This window comes from Ammospiza nelsoni, chromosome 2 (assembly GCF_027579445.1).
Source record: "Ammospiza nelsoni isolate bAmmNel1 chromosome 2, bAmmNel1.pri, whole genome shotgun sequence".
NCBI classification, from domain to species: Eukaryota; Metazoa; Chordata; class Aves; order Passeriformes; family Passerellidae; genus Ammospiza; species Ammospiza nelsoni.
The window spans coordinates 46,638,168-46,664,379 of NC_080634.1; the positions used below are offsets into that span (position 1 = coordinate 46,638,168).

Genomic DNA, 26,212 nt, shown 5'->3' on the forward strand with positions numbered 1-26,212 from the left:
GTTGACATGAGATCCTACTAACAAGTGCTTGTAAAGAAAGAAAAGAGCAAGTCTGTTGTTCTATTTCCAAATTCTTCATATTTCCCACATTTCAGCTCTTCCCTCTTCAAGTAGAAGAGATGATTTGATCTCTTTATCAGGACACATGAATGACCTATTTTCTTTGGTGTCTAAAAGGTTTCACTTTTAAATATCTAAGTTTTTCATGCTCCAACATCTATACTCCTTGTTATGGCTCTTACAAATGTTTCTCATTAAATACATTGCTTAGCTTTAAAATGTCCTTTTCATCCTGACCCAAGGGAGTGTTTTGAGTGAAAAGAATAGGAAGAAGTCATACAAAGATGATCTAGCGCAGTAATCCATATAAAGCAAAGTAAATTTAAACTTCCATAGAGCTGCTCTTCCTTTCCCTCCTTTTGCTTCCCTAATCTTTAAAATTCAAACATTCTGGCAGTTAACTTCTCTCTCTCTCTTTTTCTATCTCTTACATAGATTAAAAGGACAACCTGTTTTGCCAGACCTTACTGAACACACAGTAAGGTGGGGGTTGTACAATCTCAGATAGCAACTCCCAGCACAGAACTACAAAATGAGTATTTCCCACTTACTTATCATCGTGCTCATAAATATTCAGACCCAAAGCATCAACTCCTAGCCACAATTCAGTTCCTTTTTTATTCTTTATTTCAAAATAGTTGACTCCATACATTTCCAAGTCTTGTGCTATCTTAAGGTATTCCATCATAGAATCTTCCCTGATGAAGAAGAAAAATTGGTATAGTTTAGACAACAAATCATAAGTACAATGTAAGAATAAGGGAACTACAGAAAAAAAACAACCGGGTTAAAATTAGTTATGAATTAAATCTCTCTCTAAAATAGTTTGACTCAGATACTTTTAAGAGCTCTACACCCTAATATCCAAGTAGAGTCCAATCATTGCACTTTGTCTTTCTGCCCCACGAGTTAAGCAAATAATAAATGTATTTTAGAGGCAGGCAACTGTGGATGAAGGCAGTTGACAGCGTTACCAGAAATCATGTAGGTAAACCAACAACCTAACTGGAAACTCAACTCTCATGGAAGTCCCTCATAACTACCTACCTTGGTCAGTATAAAAGAAACATTTCCCAAACAAATACCTCCCAAAATACACCCTAATAATAATGAAAGATGTCGTGAACGTTTTTTACATAATTACCTTAACATTCCCCTGTGCTCTTCATGCCAGTTCTGTATTCTTTCTTCCCACTGTTCTTTTGTCAGTTTGTGCTGTTCTAACACACTGTGGATAGAAATTGTTGCTCTTAAACGACACTGACAACAAACTCAACCTCTTTTGTTGCATAGCACAACATATGCTTTAAGTGAATAAACTTAAAAGATGACTTCCTATATACTGCTCAAATGTTCAGCACAGAAACAGAAACTTTGGATTTCAACAAATTGCTTTCTAAATTCTATTTCAAAATTAGAAGGGAATTTGTTGAATTTGTACTTCCAAATTCCCACACTAAAATACTGTCAATAAAAGTCACCTCTTTTTTCTTGGTATTCTATATTCTTTGTAATATAAAAGTCACACCATTGCATACTTCAGCCAAGTCATAAAATGTAATGTTTACAACAGCTGAAAATGCACACCTATAGAATCTTCTGGCAACAATGCTGCAAATTAATCTCTTTGGGTGTACAAAGATACACCCAAGCTTTCATTCTGCTGTCATTTGAAAGAAAAGGTAAGACATTACAACAAATTAGCAGACAACCTTGTTGAGGGTTTTTTTTGTGGTTTTGGGTTCTTTTTATTTTTCCTTTATGAATAAAATCAATAGGGAAGCAGCTTCAGAAAGTTATTTAATGTTTAATCTACAAGAGGCTGCAATGATGGAATTATATTTTGGCCTCCTGGAACTTTCAGCGTAGTACTGCAGTAAGAAATCAAATGCATATGATAATGTTATTATGCTTTCATTCCATGCACCCAGCATTTCAAGTGTTTGTGGAGAAGCTGTTTTAAAGGACAATTAAAAGATCATCTGAGCATTTGTCTACTGAAAAGGAACACCTTAAGTATACAAATTTGTGTTGTACTCAAGCACTGCAATATATTTTATTTGCAGCACACTTACTTTCAGGAAATTACTGTCATTTAAGTGTGTAAAATCACAAAAACTGAAGAAAAGGAGAGAGTATCAAATTAATTTTAGTTACTTCTGAATTAGAGTATTTTGATTTTAATTTGGCAGAAGCAGGCCTACACTAACATTAAATTATTTTGGAATACTTGGGAAGTGTGTAAAATTAAATCTGCGCAGATGTTTGTGGACAGGACAGGAAATACACGTCAAGAAACATGTGGCTGTGATGCTTCTTCATTAAAGTTTAAATCAGGATCTCTAAATTTTACTAGCAAAAAGAGGAACTCTAAGAAAGCCACTCTTAAATGCATGTTATCACTTAATATTTTATTTATAAAAAATGTGCTTTAGTTAAGTTTATGTGCACCATTTGGTGCAAAACCCATCTCACTCACCGCTGGGGGAGAAGCCTGTCATTGGCTAGGTAGCCCAGCTTATGGATCTCCTTACTGTAATCTCCATACTTGGACTGGACAGCATAGGAAGCCAGAAGAACTGCAGTTTCTGGTGGGCAATATATTTCATCATTTAAGATTGACTCTTTGACTTGCAGGAAGAAAAGTCTCTGAGTTATTTCCTGAATTAATTCTTCAGATACATCCTCTGGAAAAAACTTGGCCCTGAACTTAAACTGCAAAGGATTTTCTTTCCGTACATCTTGCTGTGTTACCTGAGGGAGAGGAATAAAGAGAAAAATAAACAGAGCACTACATGGTAAATTAAATGTGATTTAATAGTACTTAAGTCTTTAGCTTCTCTACACTGAAACCCATAGTTTCCACACAAGCCCACTGTGGAATCCACTGAAAGGCGCAAACAAGTTTGTCAATTTGAATAAACCAGACAATTCTGAAATACTACTTAAAGGCTGATTAAGTTGGTTTTTGGGTTGTTTTTTTGGTAGGCTTGTGTGAATTTTTATTTATCACAATAAAGATCTGGAAACTAAGAAGCTGCAAGAAATTAAAAAGATCAAACTATATCCAAGGATGATTTGCAGGAAGTAATAAATTAGGGCCTAACAATGGTTCTTCAGCAAGAACTACAGCACATTACTTCAATGTGAGTAAGGAGTTGGATTCTTCTAAAAGTGTTTCAACTATTGAAATAAATATATGCACTTTGCTCCTGTCTCTGTGTATCTCTAGCACTACAAATTCACAAATACAATTTAAAGTAAACAGAACCAGTTCCCAGTAACTGGGAGATACAAGGTACTCCATGTCGTTTGGGAAAAAAAAATATTATCCTACAATCTACCTATCAGATACTTAAATTTTAGAAACAGATTATTTTGCCTTATTTCATGATTCATAGCTGTATGCATACAAATTCCTGAAGCTCAAATACTTTCATAAACATGCCCAAACCGTAAAACAATAATTCTATTTTGTTCTGCTACATAAAAATGAGACAATCATATGAATTCAACTTTTCTTAATGCATACATGCATGCATTCCACAGTACTGGAAACTATCTGCTCAAATTAAATATTGATGCAGCTTTGCATATTCTTTATAACTAATCTAACTTAACACTATTTTGTCATTTAAAGCACACGAACAGCAATTTTTCAACTGAATTTGAAGCCAGCCATACCTCACTTAAGATATTAAATCAGCAAAGCTTATACAATATATTCAAACTGTACACTTGGCTAAATATGAGGGAATTGTTACCTTTTTATTTAGCTTCAGCCAAGTTGAGTAGCCTTTGCTGTCCACGTACTGCAGCCCAAAAAACCAGACTTCACGAAGACCAACAGTTTTCACCACCTAGAGATAAATGAGCCATAATCATCAGTCATCACTACAATACATCTTTTAACTGGCATTGTGTAGCTTAATAAAGCTACGTGAACAAACTGAAATGTAATCAAGTCTTACAAGAACAAAAAAAGATGAAATAGTAGCAAAACATCAAGTTCAGAGAACCCCAGAGTTCTAAATAAACTCAAATGCTCCAAGCTGTCAGCTGGAGCGCGCAGCCCACTGTGTAGATCAGCACCTGAGGAACAGGAGGTAGTAACAGGACCCTGAGGTTATAAAGCACATCTGGGAAGTGACCTGCAGCCCTATGGGGAAGTGAGTACACTCAGCAGAAGACAACTGGTAAAACGATAATAAAGAGTAATATTTGTGAACAAGTATGATGTAATGAGGATGAACTGCTTCCTTCAAATAGTTCTGCTAAATCTTCTAAGAATTAATGATAAAAGGGGTAAGGACGATCTCCTAATTTAACATACACGACTTTCCTGTAAGATTTCAGATCAGGTCTACCACCAAAAGCTACTAAAAAGCAAAATTGTCCTTGACTAGAGGAAAGGCTGTTTTATGGATACACTGCTTAAAAAGATGCATGAAAATTACAAGCTGTTTTCACAACAGAATTGTAGTGTAACCACAAGGGAAGTCTCCCAGGACTTCAAAAAAGGATGAAAATGATGTGACAAAAATCTGATGCAAAAAAACCTTACAGAAAGATCTGTGAGTAACAGTAAAAAGATGAACCTCAATAAAAATCATATTTAATAAAAGCAAAACACTGTACATAAAAGATAATTTAAATTATGTGAACTAAGTTCTAGTTGTAAAGCAAAAGGCAAGAAAGCTATTACATTACTATACACATGTATGGTATTCACAAATCTCTAATTCTACATAAGGACTGATCACATCAACTTTAAAAAAAGGATGCTGCAGCAATGGAAATGTTTCACAAATGTTGAAAAGAATGACCAGTGACTTGGAATATTTTTGGCATAGCTAAGACAAACTAGGGCTACTGACAGAGAAATAAGGAAGCCTATGATAAAGGTCTATAAAATTTGCATGGCATGTAGAAGGAAAATAGGGAATGATTGTTCATTATTTCTTATAAGGTAAGAATCAAGAGAATCAACAGAAATCATGACATAGCAGGCTCAAAGCAAATAAAAGAAGCACTTTTACTACAGAGTATAATGAAACTGTGGAACTGTTTACAAGTCTTTTACACAGCAAAAGCATATCTGGATTTAATAAGCAATTAATCAGAAAGGTCCAGCAAAGATTATTAAATGACTGTAAACTCTGGCTCCAAAGATCATGTATAGTAGTACTTACATATGTCCTCAGGCTGGACCATGGTGCCAAGCTGCTTTACTGAAGGCTGTTTTATGGAAGCATTCAGATGCATGTGAAGTAAATAGAATTTTACACATAGATCCTCCTCCACTTTAAAGTAGTACTATCGGGTTGCAAAATTAAGATTTTGAAAATTAGAAAATGTCATAAGATAGCTATGCAAACTTACTTCTGCTGCCTTGCATATTTGAATAATCACTTAACCATTCAAGTGTGCATCTTTTTTCCTCCTTTATCATTTCACCATCAAACTCCAAAGCACAAAGCAGACAATGTTTGTGGATCCAACGTGATTGATGCCTTGACTGAGCATGGTTATTTCCTCTAGAATGTCCACATCATTTACTTCAGACCATAAGAAATGCTTAGAACAGGTCTATATTACTAGTATGGTCCCAAGCAGCATTAAATTTGGCGCCCCAACTTAGGAATTTCAGACCTGCTACTTCTTTTGGCACAGATCTCCTATACAACACTGATCAAACTACTTATGGCTTTATCAGATGACTGAGAATGCTCTTTACCCAGCAGCTGTCCAAGCTGAGCCCTTGTGCCTTATCAGCTCTCTGAGCTGCACAGAACTGCAGATGCTCAACAGCTCTGCCCGTAAGGCATAAGGAGACAAGTGCTTATGCTCACATCACAACATTCTGCTCTCAACCCACTAACTATGGCCCCGAGATGCACATGATTTAAGTACATACAACCTGGGTACAGCAATGCACAGCCACACAAGTTTGTAAAATCAACACTTAAACCAGCAGAACCCACAAATAAGGAAAAAGCATTGCCTACACTGCCTCTCAGCTCAAAGGAAATAGATATAACCCTTCTGAAACTTTATACCGAGATAATACATGCACTTCTGCACTGCAGTAGTGTGTTAATGAAAAGTAAGTAGAGAATGAAAAACTTGGGAGTTTGATTCTGGCCCAAAATTCCATTAAGTAGCTTCAGGCAAGTGTTCATCCTATCTGTAAAACAGATTTATCCACCATCACATCCTACAACTTGACTATTAATAGGCAATAAAAACTTCTTGGAGAAGAAAAGCAACCTGAACAATGTATGTTTGGGCAAATCACAACATATACATAAGACAACTTAACGAGGATTTCATATCATCACCTTCCACAAGATTGTAAAGAAGGCTTTGGAGACATCTGGAAAGGACAATAGAAAAAGGATAAAGGAAAATTACAGCATTAAATAAAGGAGACAACCCTCACATTCCTTCTGAATGGCAGCTACAGTCAACGAAAAGCTACTAATGCACAATGCTAACAAAACAAAACAGCTCCCCCACAACTACCACCAGTGTGCGGAAACATCCCTCACGGGGCTCTTCCTCTCTCAGGGAAGCTACAGATGCTTAACTGGTTGACAAGAGGAGGACAGATCCCCTCTTGCCTATTCTGACCAGTGACAGGATAGACAGAGGGACCAATGATAAGTATGTTAGTACACCTTCTGAAATGCGAGTAATTAAAAAAAAAAAAAGCTTGTGCAATAAATAAGTTTACTGAGTTTGACAATGGAAGAGAAAAGAGATAGCCACAGATTTCAAAAGCTGCATTCTTGCCTGCTAGCAGATGAAGATGATGAGAATGTACATAAGGAATGAGAAACAAATCAACAACTCCAGAAAATGCCAATTAAAAGCCTAAAGAACACTGGCCAGTAAAAGATTGAAAGGTCATTCACCAATAATGTAGGGGAGCACTAAATAACATGGAATCCATGGAGAGGTTATTTTCTGCAAACAATAACCAACCTGGTTGTCATGTTCACCACTTCTGCATAAACCTTGAGGGCCAATCCTTTCAGTAACAGTGCTATTCAATTCTCTTTCTATAGAGAAACAAGATAACTTTTTGTCTGGAAATTTCATGCTGGTTTCACAATACAGTTCAGCTCTTGATGTTACATGGTGGAACTCACAGATGAATTTAAGATCAGACTAAAAAGTGTTTCTCACACACAACTACCCTGGTTGATTTTTCTTGACCTAATTTTTTTTTTCAGTTTAAAATTCCAGAAGTAAGAGTTGGTGTGATGTCAAACACCACACAGAGAACTGAGGAACAAAGAAGAGGCATGACAACAAATTCCAAACTGTATCTTTGTTTGCTGTTTGCAAATGCCCCAATTTGGATGAGCCTGATTACCTGGGCACAAGACATTACACAGCAGAACGTCACCCCACCCAACAGTGAATGGCATAAGATAGCAAAAGACAAGTAACAGCTTGAGCCTTCTATGCCACAGAATACCATACTTTTACTTGATGATGGTGATGCTGGTTAGACAAAAAGCAAGACAGCCTCTTTGTTCAAGAAGTCTTTTTAAGAGTCATGACGTTTATTCTTATGTAGGGGCTGAAGACCTATTTCATAGGTGTACCCATATACTGCTACTGATGTTAGAGAAAAGGGCAGGCTGTAAGTGTTAAGAGTCAGTCATTTCAAACAAAAACTGCAAAGGCGATTTCATTCATCTAAAAGTTCAGTATTAAAACAATAAACATTCTCTTCTTTTCAATTTATATAATAAGACAATTGACTCTAAAAGGTCAACTGAAAGTTTAAAGATCTTTTTTGATGTGTTGCTTTCTCTTAGTACTCATCATTATATATTTCAAGCATCTATAGTGGAATGGACAGAAACAACTACTAGGCAGAACTGTTGATCTACTTAAACTATTTTTGAAGGGTAATTTCAGATATTTCCAGATTTCCTAAATAAAGGCACACATTTTGGATTTAGATAATAAAACATATTTATTGCTATCTTGTTGGAAAACAACATAACACATTGACAGGTCATGACTAGTTTTAAGGTTTCCTCAAACACCCCACAACACAGGTCAAAAAACTTGTTCCAAGATTCTGAAGACTAACATCACAGGAGTGCAAGAACAGCCCTGTTCAAGAAATTGTTCACTTGGTCCATTTGACTGATGTATAACACACCATCAAGTGACAGTGTGTAACTGTGATAGAATAGTTGAAAATTATGACCTTAATGCGCTTGTGGTCTGCAAACCTTTCTTCCTTTTCTTTTTGTTTTAAACATAAATTCCAAACTGCTTCATAGGACAACAGTATTTAGTTCTACCATTTGGGAAGTGAAAAACCATCTTACAGTATTTATTGCTGGAAAGCAATTGTGTTAGCTTTCATTAATGAACTTACTGCTACATACATATTTCTAAAATACACAATTCTAACAACTATATTGCAGTAGCAACTAGAATATTATTAGACATAAAAAGCACAATTAACTTCAAAGCAGTTCCATACACAATTTAACCAAAGCCTCACTGGTAACATATTTAGAGAGTTGTCTTTGAATTCAATGTGTTCCAGGAGAAGTAATGAGGAAATTCACACTAACTCAGAGCCTAGCTTAGATAACATAAGGAAAGCAGTCTGTACATGAGAACACTACCACTTTTTCAGACTATGCCTTAATAACCACAATACTCCTATGTGCTTGCACTTATACACATAGAGACATGGAAGTTACCTGGTCAAAGAGCTGCTTGCCTGTTGTATTGGGCTGGATGGCAAATTCCAACTCTGCATCCATTGTGGTTACTCTGACATTGATCTACAGAATAAAAGGAAACATTTAAATCATACTGTAGCAGTGTAATCCTTCCACTGCCTGTAAGAAACAATAAGTTCAACAATTTTAATGGTCTTGTGTACACACAGAACATAGCAGTAAGAAAAACAGAAAATTTGAATCTAAAAAATTTCTCATTGTTATTTAGTCTAAAAGCATTATCAGCATAGTACTTACCCCTAGGCTGGAAGGTTAAATTAGAGAACAAAGCTCAAAATTAATTTTATGGGAAAGCTGACATCACTACTGAACAGCTGAAGAACACTGGGATATTGAGCTACTGGGCACTATCTTTCAGAGGGCCTCTCAAATGCATGCAAAAGTTCTTGGTCACATTTATGTCATTTTAAGGTATTTATGCCTAGTAATATAAAAAGACAAGCAGCCTCCTGCTTACCATTTCTAAAATCAAGCAGTTTGGGGGTCAAAGTTCACCCAGCTCTAGCACTAGACCTTGTACATCTCAGGACAGACTAGAAGCAGGTTTTCACCAATGGAAAGAAAAACTGCAGCAGTTAACTCTCCTTAGTGCCAACCTCCTTCAACTCCCTTACTACAAGACTAAAAATTCGCCACCATTCAATGAACCTCCTTCTCCTGAAAGCGCAGATCATTTTCCAGATGACTCCTGACAATCACTGGGTTTATTTGTAATAAAACAAGAAGTCAAATACTGCAGGAGATAATTGGAAGGTATACTTGGAAGTACAACAGTCTTTGCCAATTTCTCTTCAGCTGGTACATACAGAAGTGAGAATTTCCATGAAACAGAACAAAGTATTAAATCCACAGCACTGTCTTCTCAGTGTTAGAACAGTCCTCAAACTCCTACTGCCAGGGTATCAATCACATTTTATTCATCTTTAGTGCATAAGAATAGAAGTATTAAAAGGTCAAATATACTTTCCTATAAATGCAGAAAAACCAAATTCGCACAGATATATTCTAATTTCTCTCTACTGTAAAAAAGGGCAGAGGAATAAATTAGGACTTGTATTACAGGTTCTTATACTACTTGATCTATTCATGTGCAAACCATTTCCATTAACTATTTCCCTAATTTTGCCACCAGGTGGAATACTTTGAGAAGTGATTGTCTGGAAAAGAAGGAAAGACAACACATGGAAGGGAGATCTAAGATAGGGAAAATAAAACTGCAGAACAGTTTGTCTTCATGCAACAGATGAAGCTTGATCACTGCTGCCTTCATTGTCAAGGTAAACACGAGGGGGATATACAAGACAAGAATAGCAGGAGCCTGAGGACATCAAGGTTACAGACTTGCAAACAAGAATGATAGAGGGGGCTTAGCCAACTTTATTGTGTGTGCAAGCACTGATAAGAACAAGAGTTGAAGACTTTGGAGTAAAAGATAGTTTAGTTTTATTGCAAAAAAAAATTTTAAAAAAATAGAGGGTGTGTGTCAGGAAGAGGGAAAAATATGTTTTCTGTAAATTCTCAGTCTCTCTATTTCAAGAGAAGAAAAAAACCCTTATGGAATATAATTCATCTAACAAAATAACTAATTTTAAATGGTAGTTCTAACTCACTTTAAACTCACTCTGCCAGTTACACTAGTTTAAGCATGAGGGATTGCCCCTTAATTACAAAAGATTAACTTTTAAAACCAGTTTTTTACTTAAAAAATGAAGCCTTCTTTAGGGCAGTCACAAGTAAGCAAGTTACAAAGAATAAGGCCAAAAAATAATTTTATTAAATGCCAAAGTGCTCTGTTATATAACAGCACCGTTGCCAAAACAAGAAGCATCACAGATCTACAAAGCACAGCAAGTTCAAAACTAATTGCAGCAGCAAAAACTTCTTATATAAATATCCTTACTACAAATGTCATCTACAAATGCAAGAAATACTACCTGAGAGTTTATCCTTCACAAGAACTAGGATACCCTAACAGTAAAATAATAGCTGTAATACAGAGACAAACTCAATACAGCTCTAAATTCTGTTTGCTTCTGGATATTACTGCCCAAAAAAATCTGAGTGCTCTAAGAGTACAGAGCTTCTACACCTCCAACAGGTACAAACAGGCATTAAGAGTACCTAGCTACTTCTACACATTACAGTAACTGCTTAAGACTGCAGCATTTCTGTTTATCTTTGTACTTCCAATTAACAATCACTCAGCTGCTAATCAATATTTACACATTCAGTTCTAATAAAAAAGTTTCAAATTAAATTATGGTAATGTTAAAAAATTACCTTTTGTGATATGAATTATTGAAGCAGAGACAAAAGTTAACACTACAGTTCATTGTATTTCTGAATGAATTTGGACTGACTTTGATTTTTGGCATACAAATACCAGGCTTCTACAAACTTGTAACATTGTTTCACACCTTCAATTATTTCTGGGCACGGAACATAAGAAAGTTACTTTTGTCAAAATCTGAAGAGCCCTGAAGGTCTACTTATCCAATTCAAACCTTGATAACGGAGCACCCTCTCATCAAAAATCAAACCTCTGGTACCAGTTGCATTGCCTGTAAAATAAAGCTGGCAAACTACATTAACAAGAGTCATTGGGGAAATTTCCACATCATAAATATGGCAGGGAGTTGAGAAAACACAAGCAGAGAGAGAAGGTCCAGGAGCTTCAGCAATGATCTGTCACTCACAGAACCTCTGCCGCTTATCTGGCTACTTTGACACAATGCTCTTTAGGTGGGGAAATTATCTGAACCACAAATTACGAGGACAGTCGCTAATCTGAACCAACTTTACCACACAAATACAGAAACAGGAAGGAGCTCTTGCAACAGTGACAAGAGAAATGCATGAAGGCTTCCAGTAGCAAGTATTGGGAGGCTACCACTGCACATACCACAAGATCCATTCAGTGCCTGCTTTTCAAACTTGCTCTCACCAGGATCCCACATCTTTGTTACAGAATCTGACAGGTCCCTTCCTCACACAGTTCAGCCAATTACTATCTCAAGTTTGCATATTAAATAGAATCACAGAATAGTTTGGCTTGGAAGGGACCTTTAAAGGTCATCTAGTTCAATCCCCCTGCAACGAGCACAGACACCTTCCCCTACATCAGGTTGCCCAGAGACCCATCCAACTTGACCTTGAACCTTTCCAAAGATGGGACGGGACATCTACCATCTCTCTAGGCAATTGTTAGTTTCACCTCCTACATCATAAAAATTTACTTACTTTTACGTAGTTTGATTCTTTTATATCCTTTTAGCTTGAAACCATTAGCCTTGTCCTAATACAACAGGCTCTGATAAAATGTTTGTCCCCACCTTTCTTATAAGCTCCCTTCAAGTACTGAAAGGTCATAATAAGGTCTCCTTGCACCTTTCTCTCCCCCAGGCAGAACAACCCCAAATTCTCTCGGCCTTTCCTCATAAGGAGGGATGCTCCATTCTGCAAACCATTTTAGTGATCCTTCTCTAGACCTGTTTCATCAGCACCATGTCCTCCCTGTGCTGGTGCCCCAGAGCTGATGCAGCCCTGCAGTGGGCTCTGAGCAGAGCAGAGGGGCAGAATCCCCTCCCTGGCCCTGCTGCCCACCACTGGATGCAGCCCAGGACACGTTTGGCTCTCTGGGCTCTGGGAGCACACTGACAGCTCATGGCCAGCCTCTCATCCTCCAGCACCCCCAGGTCCTTCTCAGCAGGGCTGCTCTCCCTCTGTTCACCCCCAGCCTGTGTTGACATGGGGGGATGCCCAACCCAGGTGCAGCACCTTGTACTTGGCCTCGTTGAACCTCAGGAGGTTCACAGTGTCCCACTTCTCGAGCTTGTCCAGGTCCTTGGCAGCAACAGCAGACTGAGTTTATCTGTGTTTTACCAGACTTGTTTCAGAATGATTAAACATGGCCAAAGGAAAGGGAAGAACACACACTAAAGAATTACACGTTGATTATTCTTTGCCAAGGGAGCAACTGATGTTTTGGTAACAAATGTTGCTAATGGGTTACGAAGATATTTGCCACAGCTCACAAAATACTATTTATAGAAAATATTCCCCAGCATATAAAATAATCTATTAAATAATTTATCAAAACCAATAAAGAGTACAGTCATTGAAAATATCTGGAATAACAAGCACAGATGTGCACTTAATAAAAGCCTGCACTTCATAAGGGAATTATATTTTTATTGCATGCATTCTTTCACCTTTAAGGACTTGAAAAAGTATGTCTGCACTTTCTTGTAGTACCTAACTTCAACCCTCCACAATTTATGGGACTATTACACCGTCACCGCATTAACCTTTGAACCTCTCCTCAAACAGATATAGTCCATGAAACACGCACAAAAACTTGCTGTAAGCTTAACAATCTAAAATTTTATCTTACTGTACTTCAGCCATCCTTTGCAAATATTAGTTATGGCACTTCATCATGAACACCAAAACTGAGTTGATACCAATACTGAGAAAAAAAAGGCCATTTAAAATAACATGGAAATGGTTTCCAGAAGTTTTGCTTTGGCTTAATGAATGCAATACAAATTAGTCATTTATAAAAGCCACAAAAACCAGTCTGATTTATAAGAGAATTGCATATGGCAAAAAAAAGTATGTTCAAAGAGCAAAGAGCTCCCTCACACCAGTTCAGCCATTTACAATCCCAAGTTTTCATATTAAATTGTGTTAAGAGTAGCATTAGTCCCACTGCTTCAGACTGCACAGCACTCTCTCAATACTAACATCAAAGTAGATATAGGAAGAGATGAAAGAAAAAACTTTATGAAGAAGGTAAGGTAAAAAGGTAAGGATTAAACAGCATTAAGAACAGAAGGCTACAGAATAATGCCAAACAGATTTTACAAGAAAGCAGTCCTCCAAGCTGACATCAGTTGTCTATTTATACTACAGAAATAAATCATAAATTCAAGCCATAATTCAAATATTGCATTACACAGACTCAAAGATTTTCCCGTGTAACAACAGCACTGTAGTAAAAAAAATTTATACACTATTTCAGTTCAAACACCTTACAGAAATTAGTTTGAGCTTGCAAATATTAGAATTTTAAACCACAAGACAATTCCAGAATTTGTTATTTATTCCTTCTGAATACACAATATCATAAAATGTTGAATAAATCTAAACAAAAAATCCTTTTTAGTCTTAGTAACTTTGACATCTATCTCTGTTATTCCCTAGTGTAATGCTTGCTTTCTTTCATGCCTTGCAGTCTTGTACAAAAGCGCTGCAAATTATCACCAAAACCAGCTGATAATTTAACTCTTTCTACACCCTATAAATACAACATTTCAGTCAATTAAATCTAATCTTCTTAGCATATGAAATGATTAACAGTTACGTAACCCGTGATGTCTAATTTTAGCTTCTATGTTTCTATTTTCAGTGCAGATCTATGAGAATGCCTAAAGCTGAGAAACATTTTGTATCTATTCTTTTAGGAAGAAAGCACTGAAAATAAGAGTCAACAAATATTCTGTTCTTCAGCAAGCTGAGAACTAAGCATACTGAGAACAGCACTTGCAACAGCTCAAATTTTGATTACAGCAGCAAAGACGTAATTAATCAGTTTTATTCAGGTGGATCACATCATGCTACATGCAACTAAAATTCACACTGCTAGGTAGAACTGAGAACAGTAAGTCTCTTTTAGAAACAAACTATTTGGCTGTAAAATCAGAGTAGTTGCTGAGTAACAGTTGAAAAGCTGGAAAGCCACTTTGTCACAAACCCAGGCAAAAGGAAGGAGCAGACTTTCTACTAAAGCAATCAAAAATGAAAATGTTTCAATTCTGTATACTTTTCAATCACATATTACCTTGTATCCCAGGACAACATATTAAAGTTGCTTTTACCCTTTCAAAACAGCCTTTTCACCCAAACGATTTAACCTACTATCCTCTAAAAAAGAAAATCCGAAACACGTGCCCTTTTACTGCCATGTATAAGAATCATTCACAGTGGCATGAAACTTATTTCAGACTGAGACTTCCAAGAAAAATGAAAGATGTTTGCTATAAAATTCCAATACTCCAAGACTTTCTACTGGTCTTCATTTACTTAATTTTGTCTGGAATACTACATAACATTACAATGTGAAACCAAAAAAAGTGAAACCAAAAATCTATTTAATTGCCTTTTCTGTGGGTACTGATTTCATTTAAATTAATTTATGGCTTATTTATTTGTTATTTTCTCAACAAAAAAATTAATCCCAGAAACCTGGGAAGAATTTATAGTTGTACTGAACAGGTTTACATATTCACAAGAAATACCAGACATTTCTGAAAACTATCAATTGGATCATCACAGCAGAGTCTGAAAAAAGAAAACCTAAATAGGTCACAGTAACACAGAAGAGCTAAAATAACATTGTCAAAAATCTCACCACTTATGTTAACTGGGTTTTCTTAGCTTTTACCCATGATATTTCATTAGTTTTCAGGTTAAATGATTTCCAGCAATAAAGCGACAGAACACTGACTGTCTTATTGCAACAGTTGTCAAAAATAAGCAACAAGGAGTTAAAGCATAAATAGTTTCTGGACTAGAAGTGCATTTGGTTATTGTGGATCGTCCATAAAGACAGCTCCCAAGAGCTCCAGTAAATACCCATAGCAAGAGACATCCTACTGTCCAGTACTATCAAATCTGAGCAGAACAGCAAAACTCTTCAAAGAACAACGTCAGATTCATTAAACATAACCATGGGTAGGCTCTTTCAGTCTCCAAAGAAGAAAGAAGGTGAAAAAAAAAAGAGAGGAGGAGGGAGGAAAAGAGCTCCAAAGCCACCTATCATTTAAGAAGCAGCCAGAACAAAATCTGAGGTTTGACTTTTACAGGTAATACTATTTAACCTTTGGCAAGTGTGCTATTTCTTCATTCACTGATTACCAAATATAATTACAGCAACCTGCAGTTTACAGGAAGACACTGAGAAATGTAATCAATTTCATTTCATTTATAATGGCTCCTTTCACTTTGCTTCCTTCTAGGATTTCACATGCACCCACATCAAGAGACACATGAACTCTTCATAAAAAGTCCCTTATAAAAAAAAATCTCTTTGACACAAGGCCGGCTTCTTTGCCAAGATCTGGTAGCTAATATCCATTATTAGGGTGGATTGTGCACTCTTTCAACACCACTGCAATCTCAGTTCTAAGGATATTGCTCTCCTCATGAGCAACCCTAAAATTCTTATTTCCTTCAATTTTCTCTGGTCCTTAAAATAGTGAGAATCCTGCCTGCCTAAATTTCATGGTTCCAGTCCCAGAATTTAAAAAGAAGTTACCTCACCCAGGCTTTTTTTTTTCTTAGTCACAACCTCTGTGGCTCCATGGGTCTCCAGCTGCATGGAGCCAAAGGCCTCACAAACTGCATGAGCTCACAATGACTTTTTGCCTCATTCTTAAAACAAAGCTTTCCAGTTGAGAAGCTCCAAAGGCAGTATAGTCAATTCTCATAGCCAGCATTCAAACAGGTCAGAAAATAGTATGCTGCTAATTCATTTTCCTGCCCTTTATAGTGCAGCTTTCTCCCACCAATGAGCACGATAGAGACAGCTACTTCCAGCTCGAAAAAGTGCCAAGAAACTGCCTCTAATCCACTGGCAGGAAAAGAAGAAATTACAGAAACAAGGTATGACCAGTTGGTCATCAGACCAACTGCAAAGCTTAGAACAGAACTTTGAGCCCTTAGTCCCACGCTCACATTATTCATTGAGCTGTACTAGCTCCAAATACCAGCACACAAAACTGATTACTTACAGGGGTAATTTCTATTAATAGCAAAAACCTTTTATGCATCTACATATCAGGATGTATGTGTATACACATGCACATAGACACATTTATTCTTAGCAATAGACCTGCCCTGCTCCTAATCTGCTACCAAAATGAAACATCAGTAAACAAAGAAAGCCTGAAGGCTATTACATAAACCAACCGAGTTGAGTAGAAACAATCTGACAATTCAGTTCCCTTTCTGAATGCTTTTCTCACTGGATACAAGTGGAAGAGACAAGCAAAAGTCATTTAACACATGGCAGATGAAACCCTAAGGTAGCAATATAACATTACCAGAAAAAGAATCAACCTACTGAATAATAATCTCCTCAAAGACTTCTAGAATTATTATCAAAACAGAAGATGATGATCTTTTTTTCCCCCTGGTAGAAAGTGGATGAACCCTTATCTTAGCTGAAATGAGCAGAACAGGAAAGCATAAACTCTGCTTGTTTCCTCCATTCAAACTTACTTTCTATGTGATACCCTCTACCATGGTAAAATTATTAACTTGGTGCAGACACTTTACACACGTTCTATCTTCCCCTGCCAAATCCTGCACCAAACCCTTCCACTGATTCTCATAGATACTGAGTCAGGCTCAAATTATACCTCAAATAACTACTGTACGTAGTTCATTGCAAAGTCAACAATTCCTGAAAAGTCATTCCTCCTGCCAGCCAAGTGGGCTTCAGGTACTGCTCCCATTTCCAATTGTCCTCCATGCAATTTGCAGTACCAAGCTTTTTTTCCACATGTTGGTACTAAACTGTCTCAACTTCAATTGTACAAGATCAAATCTTACAAAATCTAGAAAAGGCAGCGTCAAAACAATTAGAACAGTTAAGATTATCTCTCTAAAACATAAAAACCTTCCTAGATTTGAGATGAATATAAATCTGCTACTTACTGGTTTCGGCATTTTTGTTGTTTTCTGTAGTCTCCTGTCCACTTAAATCTTCCAAAAACTCTTTGCCCCCTTCTGCCAAAAATAAAATTAAGAGGGTTGTTTTTAAATGAATGAATAATCACAGTAAATAGTACAAATTCCTATACAAGTGCTCTACATGTACAAAATACACTTCTTAGTAGGTGACATCTAGAAAGAGCAACTAATTTAGCCAGAGTCAGAATCTACACGTCTCTAAGCAGTAACATCCTTCCTAGGTTCTGTAGAACATTTACGCAGTAATGTTACCATAAAGAGACAACGGTTTCCCCAAGTGCTACAAATTCTTTTAAAGGTTGTTATCATACATCATTGACTATTAAAAACCTCTAACATTATTTACAAGAAACATCATAAAGACAAAAAATCCGCTCTAATAATTTTAAAGCATCAAAACTTTTATTTCCTGCCTATAAAATACTTTGCTTCTCTCAGCAAAAGAACAACAGTAATTTTTTCCAAATGAAAATAAATGCAAATACACCAACAGTAAAAAAAGAAGAAGAAATTCTGCTATGCTTAAAATAACACTGATTTTTTCTTTTTAAGCAGAAGGCTATAAGTTATATCTATGTGGTGATGAAAGTATTCACTATTATTTTCCGTTCCAAAAAAAGTTTTTATGCCTTGAAAAAATATGTTTGCAAAGTTATTGGGAGATATCATCCTACCTCCTTTTCAACTCCTAAATTTGAGCAAGCAGCTAGTCACCTTCCTGCACACATTTACAGTAATGACCTCCACAAATCAGACTGTTGCTGGTTTGCAAGGAGCATCACAGACTGCATTGTCTTCAAAAATAATATTAACTGGAATTACTCTTATACTAAGAAAAATTACTGTGACATGCTAGTCAGAATAATCTGAGATTTCAGTATTGTAACTCCACAGCTATAACAGATGAATAAAATCTTTAGACGTGGTTAAAAGAAAGCAAGAGAAAAACAGAATACTTGAGAGCGATCCAGTTATCAAAACCAAGCTTTTGTATAACTTTCATTCATAAGGAAAAATGAAAAAATAAAGTATTTTTACAAAAAAATTAAAGAAGAAAATTTTCCCTGCTTCTTGGCAATAAAAATACAGTTAATATTAGAAACATCTGCACAGCAATTTAAGGTGCATTAGCCCTTTGTTTTTTATTTCTTCTTCTAATCTGTAGAGATACGTTTGAAAATGGACTAAAAAAAAACAGATAAAGGATGAAAACAGAATTTAAGAAGCATAATTGTTGTTGGCTGGTAAAGAAAACAAACATTAAGACTAAAGATTACAGAAACAGATCTAATGGCATAATTCAGATATGGAACAAAACTGGTGTTTAATGAAAAATCGGCCTGGAAACATAAAAACACTATCTAAAGTTGCATTAACTCTGCTATAACCAATCTAGCCCAGCTCTAAAGGTATAATAATACTCTGTTTGCCTAGCATAAAGACAATTACATTCTAGTAGATTTTTTTAATTACAGAAGATACTCTAGAGAACTGGACAGTATCAGCCATGTCCCAAATGCAGGCTCGCTGCCTGATGCGCAGTGCCAATTCACGCACTGAGCCAAGGCAATTCCATTGCTTTATTCTGATCTGCTCAGAGCAGGGAGCTGGGCACGAACCCACCAAAGGCTGGCACCCCATCATCCAAACTTCACGCTTTTCAAACATTTTAGCAAGCAAAGAAGTCACATTTTATTTGCTACAGGTCACATGGCTCTCTTCTTGATCAACATTTTACCTTCTACTGGTTCAATGATTCTCTCACTTCTGTCAATCACTCCACATGCTCAGCCATTCCTTCTGGAGTCATGGGCTTAGGGAGCCAGCGGGCCCTGAGTTGTGGTCACAGTCACCCCTGCCAGAATTACTTTTTCTCCACTTGGAGGTGATTCAGCACAGTTGCTGAGTTGGCTTTGTTTGTTTTTTCCTTATCTTGGAAGTTCTGCCAAACGTCCTTGTGGCTCGTGAATTCTACATTCCCTGTGCCCACTGTCAATGGAACATCCTTCTTCCAAACTTTGCTAACTTTCCCCTGGGTCTGAGATGGCTGAAGAGTGTCAGGCCCCAAACTTTAACAAGGCAATTCTACTGACAAGTCATTTATCTTTCTAACACCTGGACATCAGCAGTAAGACTACTGTTCTAAGATACTGTTAAGTATATCCTTGAACATTATGAATAGACTTTTCCTCTATTCCCCCCCTCTGCTTTTAAACACAAAAGCTTCCCGGGGAGGAAGAAAAAATTGGCTTTTGATAAACTCTGGCTTTTTGATAAAAATTCAACAGCATGTTTCCCTTTCAGAGAAGAGACTGCTTCCTGTTCTCCCTTCTTTCCCTAATATACACCTTGGAAAAATTCAAGAGAATAACAGAAACCAAAACAAGCTTGGCTCCAATATCTGCTAACAGTTAGGAGGATTCCAAGCCATAGTAATCCCTGTGCTCACCTCTGACAGCAGAGGCTCAATGCTTGAAAAACTGAAGGCAGATTGAAGCCCTAGAGTCACACTCAGTTAATTAAGGATGCAAAAGCTAAATTAGATTCTCATCTACCATTTTGTGAGCGTGCCAACTCGACAGTACCAAAAGGAACAGAAAGTAGCACAGCTACCTCCCTGTGCCTTTAGTTACAGAGCACTGAAAAGAAGGGCTATGGTAAGATGACTGATAAGGGAGTCCAGTCTCCAGGAGAGCAACGACAGCACATGGCACAGGACCAAGATCTGTGTTATCAAATGATTCCTTTCTGAGGTCTTTCTAAGAGACAACGTGTCTAGCAATTTCTACAATGACTGTCAAACCCTCATACATTGTATCACCACAAATTCATTCATAAACATGTCCCAGATTTTTGCTTTGGGATTTACTCAAACATTTTGCTATAATACTACCAACAAACCAAAAATTATTTATTTGAAAACTTACTTTAAAACCTTAAGGTAACTTTTTAAATCAGAAATGTGAGTACAAAGTTTTACAGGTTAATCCTATGTCATCAAACCACAACTGGGAGACATGTTTTCGCATGCAAGAGAACAAAGTTATCAGCAAAAAGCAAGAATCCTCTTAAGTAAAACTCAATAGAAATGAAGTCTCACTGTTAGTCCCACAGACCTCATGGGCCTGAGAAATTATTATTACAGTATAAGAGCAACAGAAAAAAATAAAAACTCTGCAAAACAAACAGCATCCCATGTATTTTTGTTGAGGTGTCTGCTTGCAGTACCTTTTAACTTATTTCCATTGTTTCCATTTTATATATAATACAAAAAACCAACCTGTGTCAGTCTTACAATATATAATACAAAAAACAGCCTGTGTCAGCCTGAATATGCTTTCATATTCAAAACACTGTGCAATTTTGAAAAAGTACAGTCACACAAATGCATTGTAACTATGATATTTATGTACAAATCAAGAAGTTCACAGATCTTAAAAATGCAAACATTGACATCAAATAAGCACTGAATAAAAACTGAAAATCACCCTATCTTTCCCAATCATTGGCACTAGCTAACATTAAAAACAAAACAAACATGAGGGAAACACTGGGCCAAAAGAAACCAAAAATTGCAGCCAGGCAAAATATTGTGTATCTCCACTGTTATTACTGGAGTGGCAGTTCACTTCTGCTACTAATGCCAGTTCAGATAAATTTATATTTAGCAGATGCCAAATTCTTAACTTTGAAGCAACTAATTACTTACACTTACTTTAATCTTAACACTCATGGGAAATGGCATTGCAAATAGTGGGGGAAAAAAAAGCCCTAGCAAAAAAGACCCCAGCCAGCTGGGATTGGGAATGATATTCCTTTTGATTCCTGCATTCTGAAAGCAGCTTCTGACCTACAAGGCATAAAGGCTCACCACTTCAGCATTTAAAATCCTAAAGGTCCCTCTTCCAAGTCAGGATTAACAGGGCTGTGACTTTGCAGACTTCCTACTGCTATAACACTCAGGACCTTCAGAAGTATATGCAGTAATCTGGACTCTGGACCAAAACAACAAAAGTATCTGCAGGCTCCACAGCACAAACAGATAAAGTCATCCAGAACGTCAAGAACTCTCTTGAAATGAAAAGCTGTAATTTCAATTAGTTTCACCACAAGGCAGTTGAGATTTTTAAATCAGTATCAAGTTTTTTAACTCAAGTTTTGAGTTATGCCACAGAAAGCAACAAATAAAGCAATTGTTGAAAGATGACAATGAAAGCTTTCTTCAGAAAATGATGGTGCATAAAATGCCTGATGCCAAAATTCTGTCAAATAATTTATGCAGCAGCTGTTTTTAAAAGAAACATTCATAGACACAGCCCTGGCTCTGAGGTCAGGTGAGGATGGGACAGCAGGCAGAAAGCTCGAGCAGGATGCTTGGCTGGTAGGGAAGCAACACTCAAAAGCAGGATCCCTGTCTGATAGCTTAGGGCCTTCTCTCTGAAGCAGCCCCTCCAGCAGCATCCCTCCTAAGCTTGAGCAAGAGGTTTGCCATCTGTTTCCCTAAATACAAATAGATGTCAGGGACCACAGAGCTTTACCCACAGCAATATGATTCACTCATTTATTAACAGAAACTTATTTAAAATTAATATACTTGTTCTCTTCAAAGTCTTATCCCATTCCATTTCTTGTGGTACCTAAAAGTGTTAGATCTTTGCAGGGGAAGCAATAGGCAAGTCACAGACCATTGGACCTGACTAACTGGTCTCAGATTCCTACAAAAATGTCTCCTCTCCAAAGCAGTCTGTGAATGTCTGCAGGGCAATCATCTTTCACACTAACAGCTCCCTAATGACACACTTGCTGCAATCCAATAAAGAAGTTCATTTGCCACAGACTTTACTTCTGCATACATCTTTTTCAGACGGACAGAGCGACCGCCTACACAGTTGTCTGCAATATAAGCAAACCAGGGCAGGAACTAACACAAGACATTTATCTCACCCAAAAAAAAAAAAAAACCCAAAAAAAAAAAAAAACAACCAAAAATCCAATCCTGAATTGTACACCTAATATGCAAAAATTGAGATTTGATCAGTGCTAGACACCACATGCAGAGTTTTACACACTTTTTTTTTAATATACTTTATCTTTCCCTTCTTAAAACCACTATTTCCCCTAACACTCCCCTCCCTGAAACACCCAAAATACGCTTGCTGTGTCTGAAAAATAACGGCAACAGAACTAGTACAACTTATGTATTCAATGTATCTATAGGAAAATACATTTTGAAGAGTTAGCGTTTCTTCTAAACTGGACTTCCTGTCAACTTCAGAAGTAGAATGAAAACCTGGCAGTTGCCAACACAGTATTCAATTAAAAGCAACTTCATACCAGTCAAAGAATATTTCTGCACTACTTGCAGTTTTGCTAGTTCATAAACTGGTATGTTTTAGACATGATAAACGATTTACATAACTTAATAAATATTAAGTGTAGTAGCCTTAACTTCAAGTACCCCCAAATGCCCTATAGGAAATAATTCAAAGATTCTGAAGAGTCCTACAATGATAGAAAGGCCAATCGTACCATTGGATGCACCATCAAAAATGGAAATCACGAATAGAAACTGATAGAAGTACTGCAGCTTCCAAGTGCAATAATCCTCTCTCTAAACATACAGTTAGCAAAGAAATAGGACATGTACCCAGAATTTTGGGTATATTTCATCTCAAAGTCAAGTACTGTATTTTCTGAATGATGCTGTTAAGTCTCTCACAACCAGTTCCATAAAATAAAGGAAACCTATGAACTGGCCACTCACCATTCCCCATATGAACTAGCTGGAGTTCTTAAACTGCAATCTTTACTCATGTAAAGATTAACTGCCTTTTTGGGCCAATGTCATATTTCTTCTTCTTTTTACTACATGACTTGAAGGTTTCACTTCACAGAGTGATTAATAAATATCTAAAGCAGAAAGGAAAAAACATTTTTTATATTCAAAGTACAGCTAAGTATTAGCCTATTGGTACAGGTAGCCAACAAATGCAGTTCTTTGGTGTTGAAAGGAAGGAGTTCACCTAGGCTCCTTCAGCTCTGAAGTAAACTTGCTGAGCATGCAGGATACACTGGCTGCTGCTTTAATGGATCAGTATCTTTCCACAATCAGTTCTTTCTCCAGAAGTTTGTATAAAAGCTTTGTTTACATTTACAAACTTGAAAATCCTCCCTCTCCTCTACTCCCACAGACTTCTAATGCAATATAAAGCGATAGGACAGCTTTGATGTATTTAACACATCCAGCAGAAAGACGTCATGCCTACAACAACTTTCCTCTTCACCTCTGGCAACAGAGGCAGCCCTCCTCAAAAAGTGGAGCGAGGCTGCTGAAGAAGAAAGGCCGTTCACCTATCCTGGCAAAGACTACAGGAACTCTGCCAGGAACTGCCTTCTCACGTCATAACATCTACATGTCTCACCCTCCTGGTTTTGCAGCTCGTAGGTGGATCTAAATCCTCACTCTCTTTACAGCTTTACCCAATTTTCTGTGAAACAAGCTTTTTCTGGCAGTACTATTACCATAGCCCTGCAACGGCAGAAACAGTCAGAGCAGAACTCTTTTTGTCATCTCTACACACACTTTCACCCCTTCTCTTTGAGTCAGCATTCAACAAAAACTCTCTGGACAGCTCCAGACATGTCACACCAAGTCATTTTTTCATGCATTTTCTAAAGATGTTTCGCTTTTTCCAGTTTCCCAAGCTAGTAGAACAACTGTGTCACTTGAGTACAAAGCTTGGAAATACGCCACTGCCTTGCAATTGCAATTGCCATTTGCTGGGAGGCTGCTTATCTGGGAACACTGCACTGACTCGCAGTTTATTTTTCTCACAGTCCCTCATGCTAAATCAGTAGATCAATAGAGGTAAGTCTTACAATCCAACAAACAGTTGCTATTTGTGCCATCTTTAAGGATTAAAAAACAACTTCACGGCCGTAGCCATCACGTTACTGTACACCAACTCCACATGTTCCCCGGGAGAACACGTTGCCCAGCAGCGCTGTGCCAACGCACCCGGAGCTGACAGCAACAACCGCATCTCCACAATCTCCTCCATGTGCCAGGCGCTGCGCAGGCACACGCGGCCCCAAACCCGCTCCCGTGGCACAGGCACGGCGACAGGCACCGCCGAGGGAAACAAACCGGAGCGACGTGCAGCGAGACACCTGAAGCCTGGCACGAACCGGCCACAGAGGCTGAACTCCTTGAAACTCAGAAAATGCCACTCCCGTAACTCAGTTTGAAAAACTGAATCTTTTTAAAAGCCTGTACTAGAAAGAGGAACACGAAATACTTGTCTAGGGTGTTAGACAGACTGGAAAAGACAGCTTAACAGCACCTTACAACCAAAGTGATTAGTTGTGCTGGCATGGAGTCCAAAGAGATTTTTTTTTTCGCGTTCAGATTAAGAAACTGACAAAAGACAAGTGAATTCCACAAAGTTGAAACTAAAACCCCTTATCTGCGGCAAACTTTAAGCGACAAGGTTAATTACAAATGCCCACGACTTGTACAAAACATTAATCCATTCAAAAAAACAATGCACAAAGGCTCATTCAGGGCCGCTGCGCCCATTACGTCGGTCAGTACTTAAGAACTCTTAAAAACGCGCATTTGTTGAAAACAATAGACAGCAACAGATGCTCCACAGCACTTGTTTATGAAGTAATTCCTTATTATTCTCCCACACCGCCACACTCAGCTGGCCCGACCCGACTGCCACATGTCTACTACGGTGTAACCTGCCGAGCCGCGCCGCTCGGGGACATGAATAATGCAGCGGAGGCTGCGCGGGCACGCCGGGGGCGCGCTCCCGGGGCCCCCCGACAAAGCGGGGCGAGCCGGGGCTCGGCGAGCCGGGTCCCGCTCCCGGCCGGAGGCGGTGTCCCGCACACGAGCGGCGCGGTGCCGCGCTCCCGCCGCCGCAACAAGTCGCCCGGTGACCCCTGCCCACCGAGGGCTGCGGGCGGGCTCACGCCTCTCGTTGCCGCCCCCGCGCTGCCCTCCCGGGGCCCCGCCGGCGGCCGCCCGCGCACCCCCAGCGCCCCCGCCTCACCTGGGACTCCGCTCCCTCCGCGGCGCCGAGCGGAGGGGGCGCCGAGCCCCCAGGGCAGGGTGCTCGTGGCGCGGCGCTCTCCGCTCCTGGCGGGGCGGTGTGTCCCCCCCGCCGCCCCCTCGCAGCGGGGCAGGAGGCGCTGCGGGGCCGCCCCGCGCTGCTCGCCGGGGATACGGCGCGGAGCGCGGCGGGCTCTGTGACAGCTCCGCAATATGGCGGCCGCCGCCGCCGTTCGGATTTTCCCCCCTATCAGATGTGGCTCCGGCGCAAGCACTGCGCACGCGCGGCCCGGGCGGGCGGGCATGCGCTGCGCGAAGCCGCTGCCCGGAGGGGCGCGGGGGCGGCGGCCGCGAGGGGCTTCCGTGAGGGACGGGGACGGCTCGGGGATGGCTTGGGGAGCGCGGCTCCTGGCGGCGGGGGACGGAGCTCCCGTGAGCGGACGGCGGGGCGAGCGCTTTGCTTCCGAGACCGCAGTCCTCTCCGTACGGGTTACGCGCCCCTCCGCGCGCTCCGGCGGAGCCGGTGCTCGGGGACCCCGCGCAGCCCAGCCGA

At 38.8% G+C, this 26,212-nt stretch overlaps 1 protein-coding gene across 5 annotated transcripts in view; it reads right to left on the minus strand.

The window, feature by feature from the left end:
• RDX (radixin) overlaps nt 1-25,898 on the minus strand; it is a 44,340-nt gene extending 18,442 nt beyond the window's left edge. For 4 of the 5 annotated variants that reach the window (XR_009420309.1, XM_059491376.1, XM_059491383.1 and 1 more), the window contains exons 1-7: nt 25,661-25,898; nt 17,565-17,636; nt 8,802-8,885; nt 3,825-3,920; nt 2,540-2,814; nt 1,205-1,288; nt 612-758 (exon numbers count right to left, since the gene is read on the minus strand). Coding sequence is in view for 4 of the 5 variants with exons in the window: in XM_059491376.1 (XP_059347359.1) it covers nt 612-758; nt 1,205-1,288; nt 2,540-2,814; nt 3,825-3,920; nt 8,802-8,885; nt 17,565-17,576 (698 nt within the window). In the remaining variant the exon portion in view is untranslated. Of the gene's footprint in view, nt 1-611; nt 759-1,204; nt 1,289-2,539; nt 2,815-3,824; nt 3,921-8,801; nt 8,886-17,564; nt 17,637-25,660 lie in introns of those variants that run through there. The other variant, XM_059491392.1, reaches the window with a different exon arrangement.
• Between the last annotated feature and the right edge of the window lie 314 nt (nt 25,899-26,212).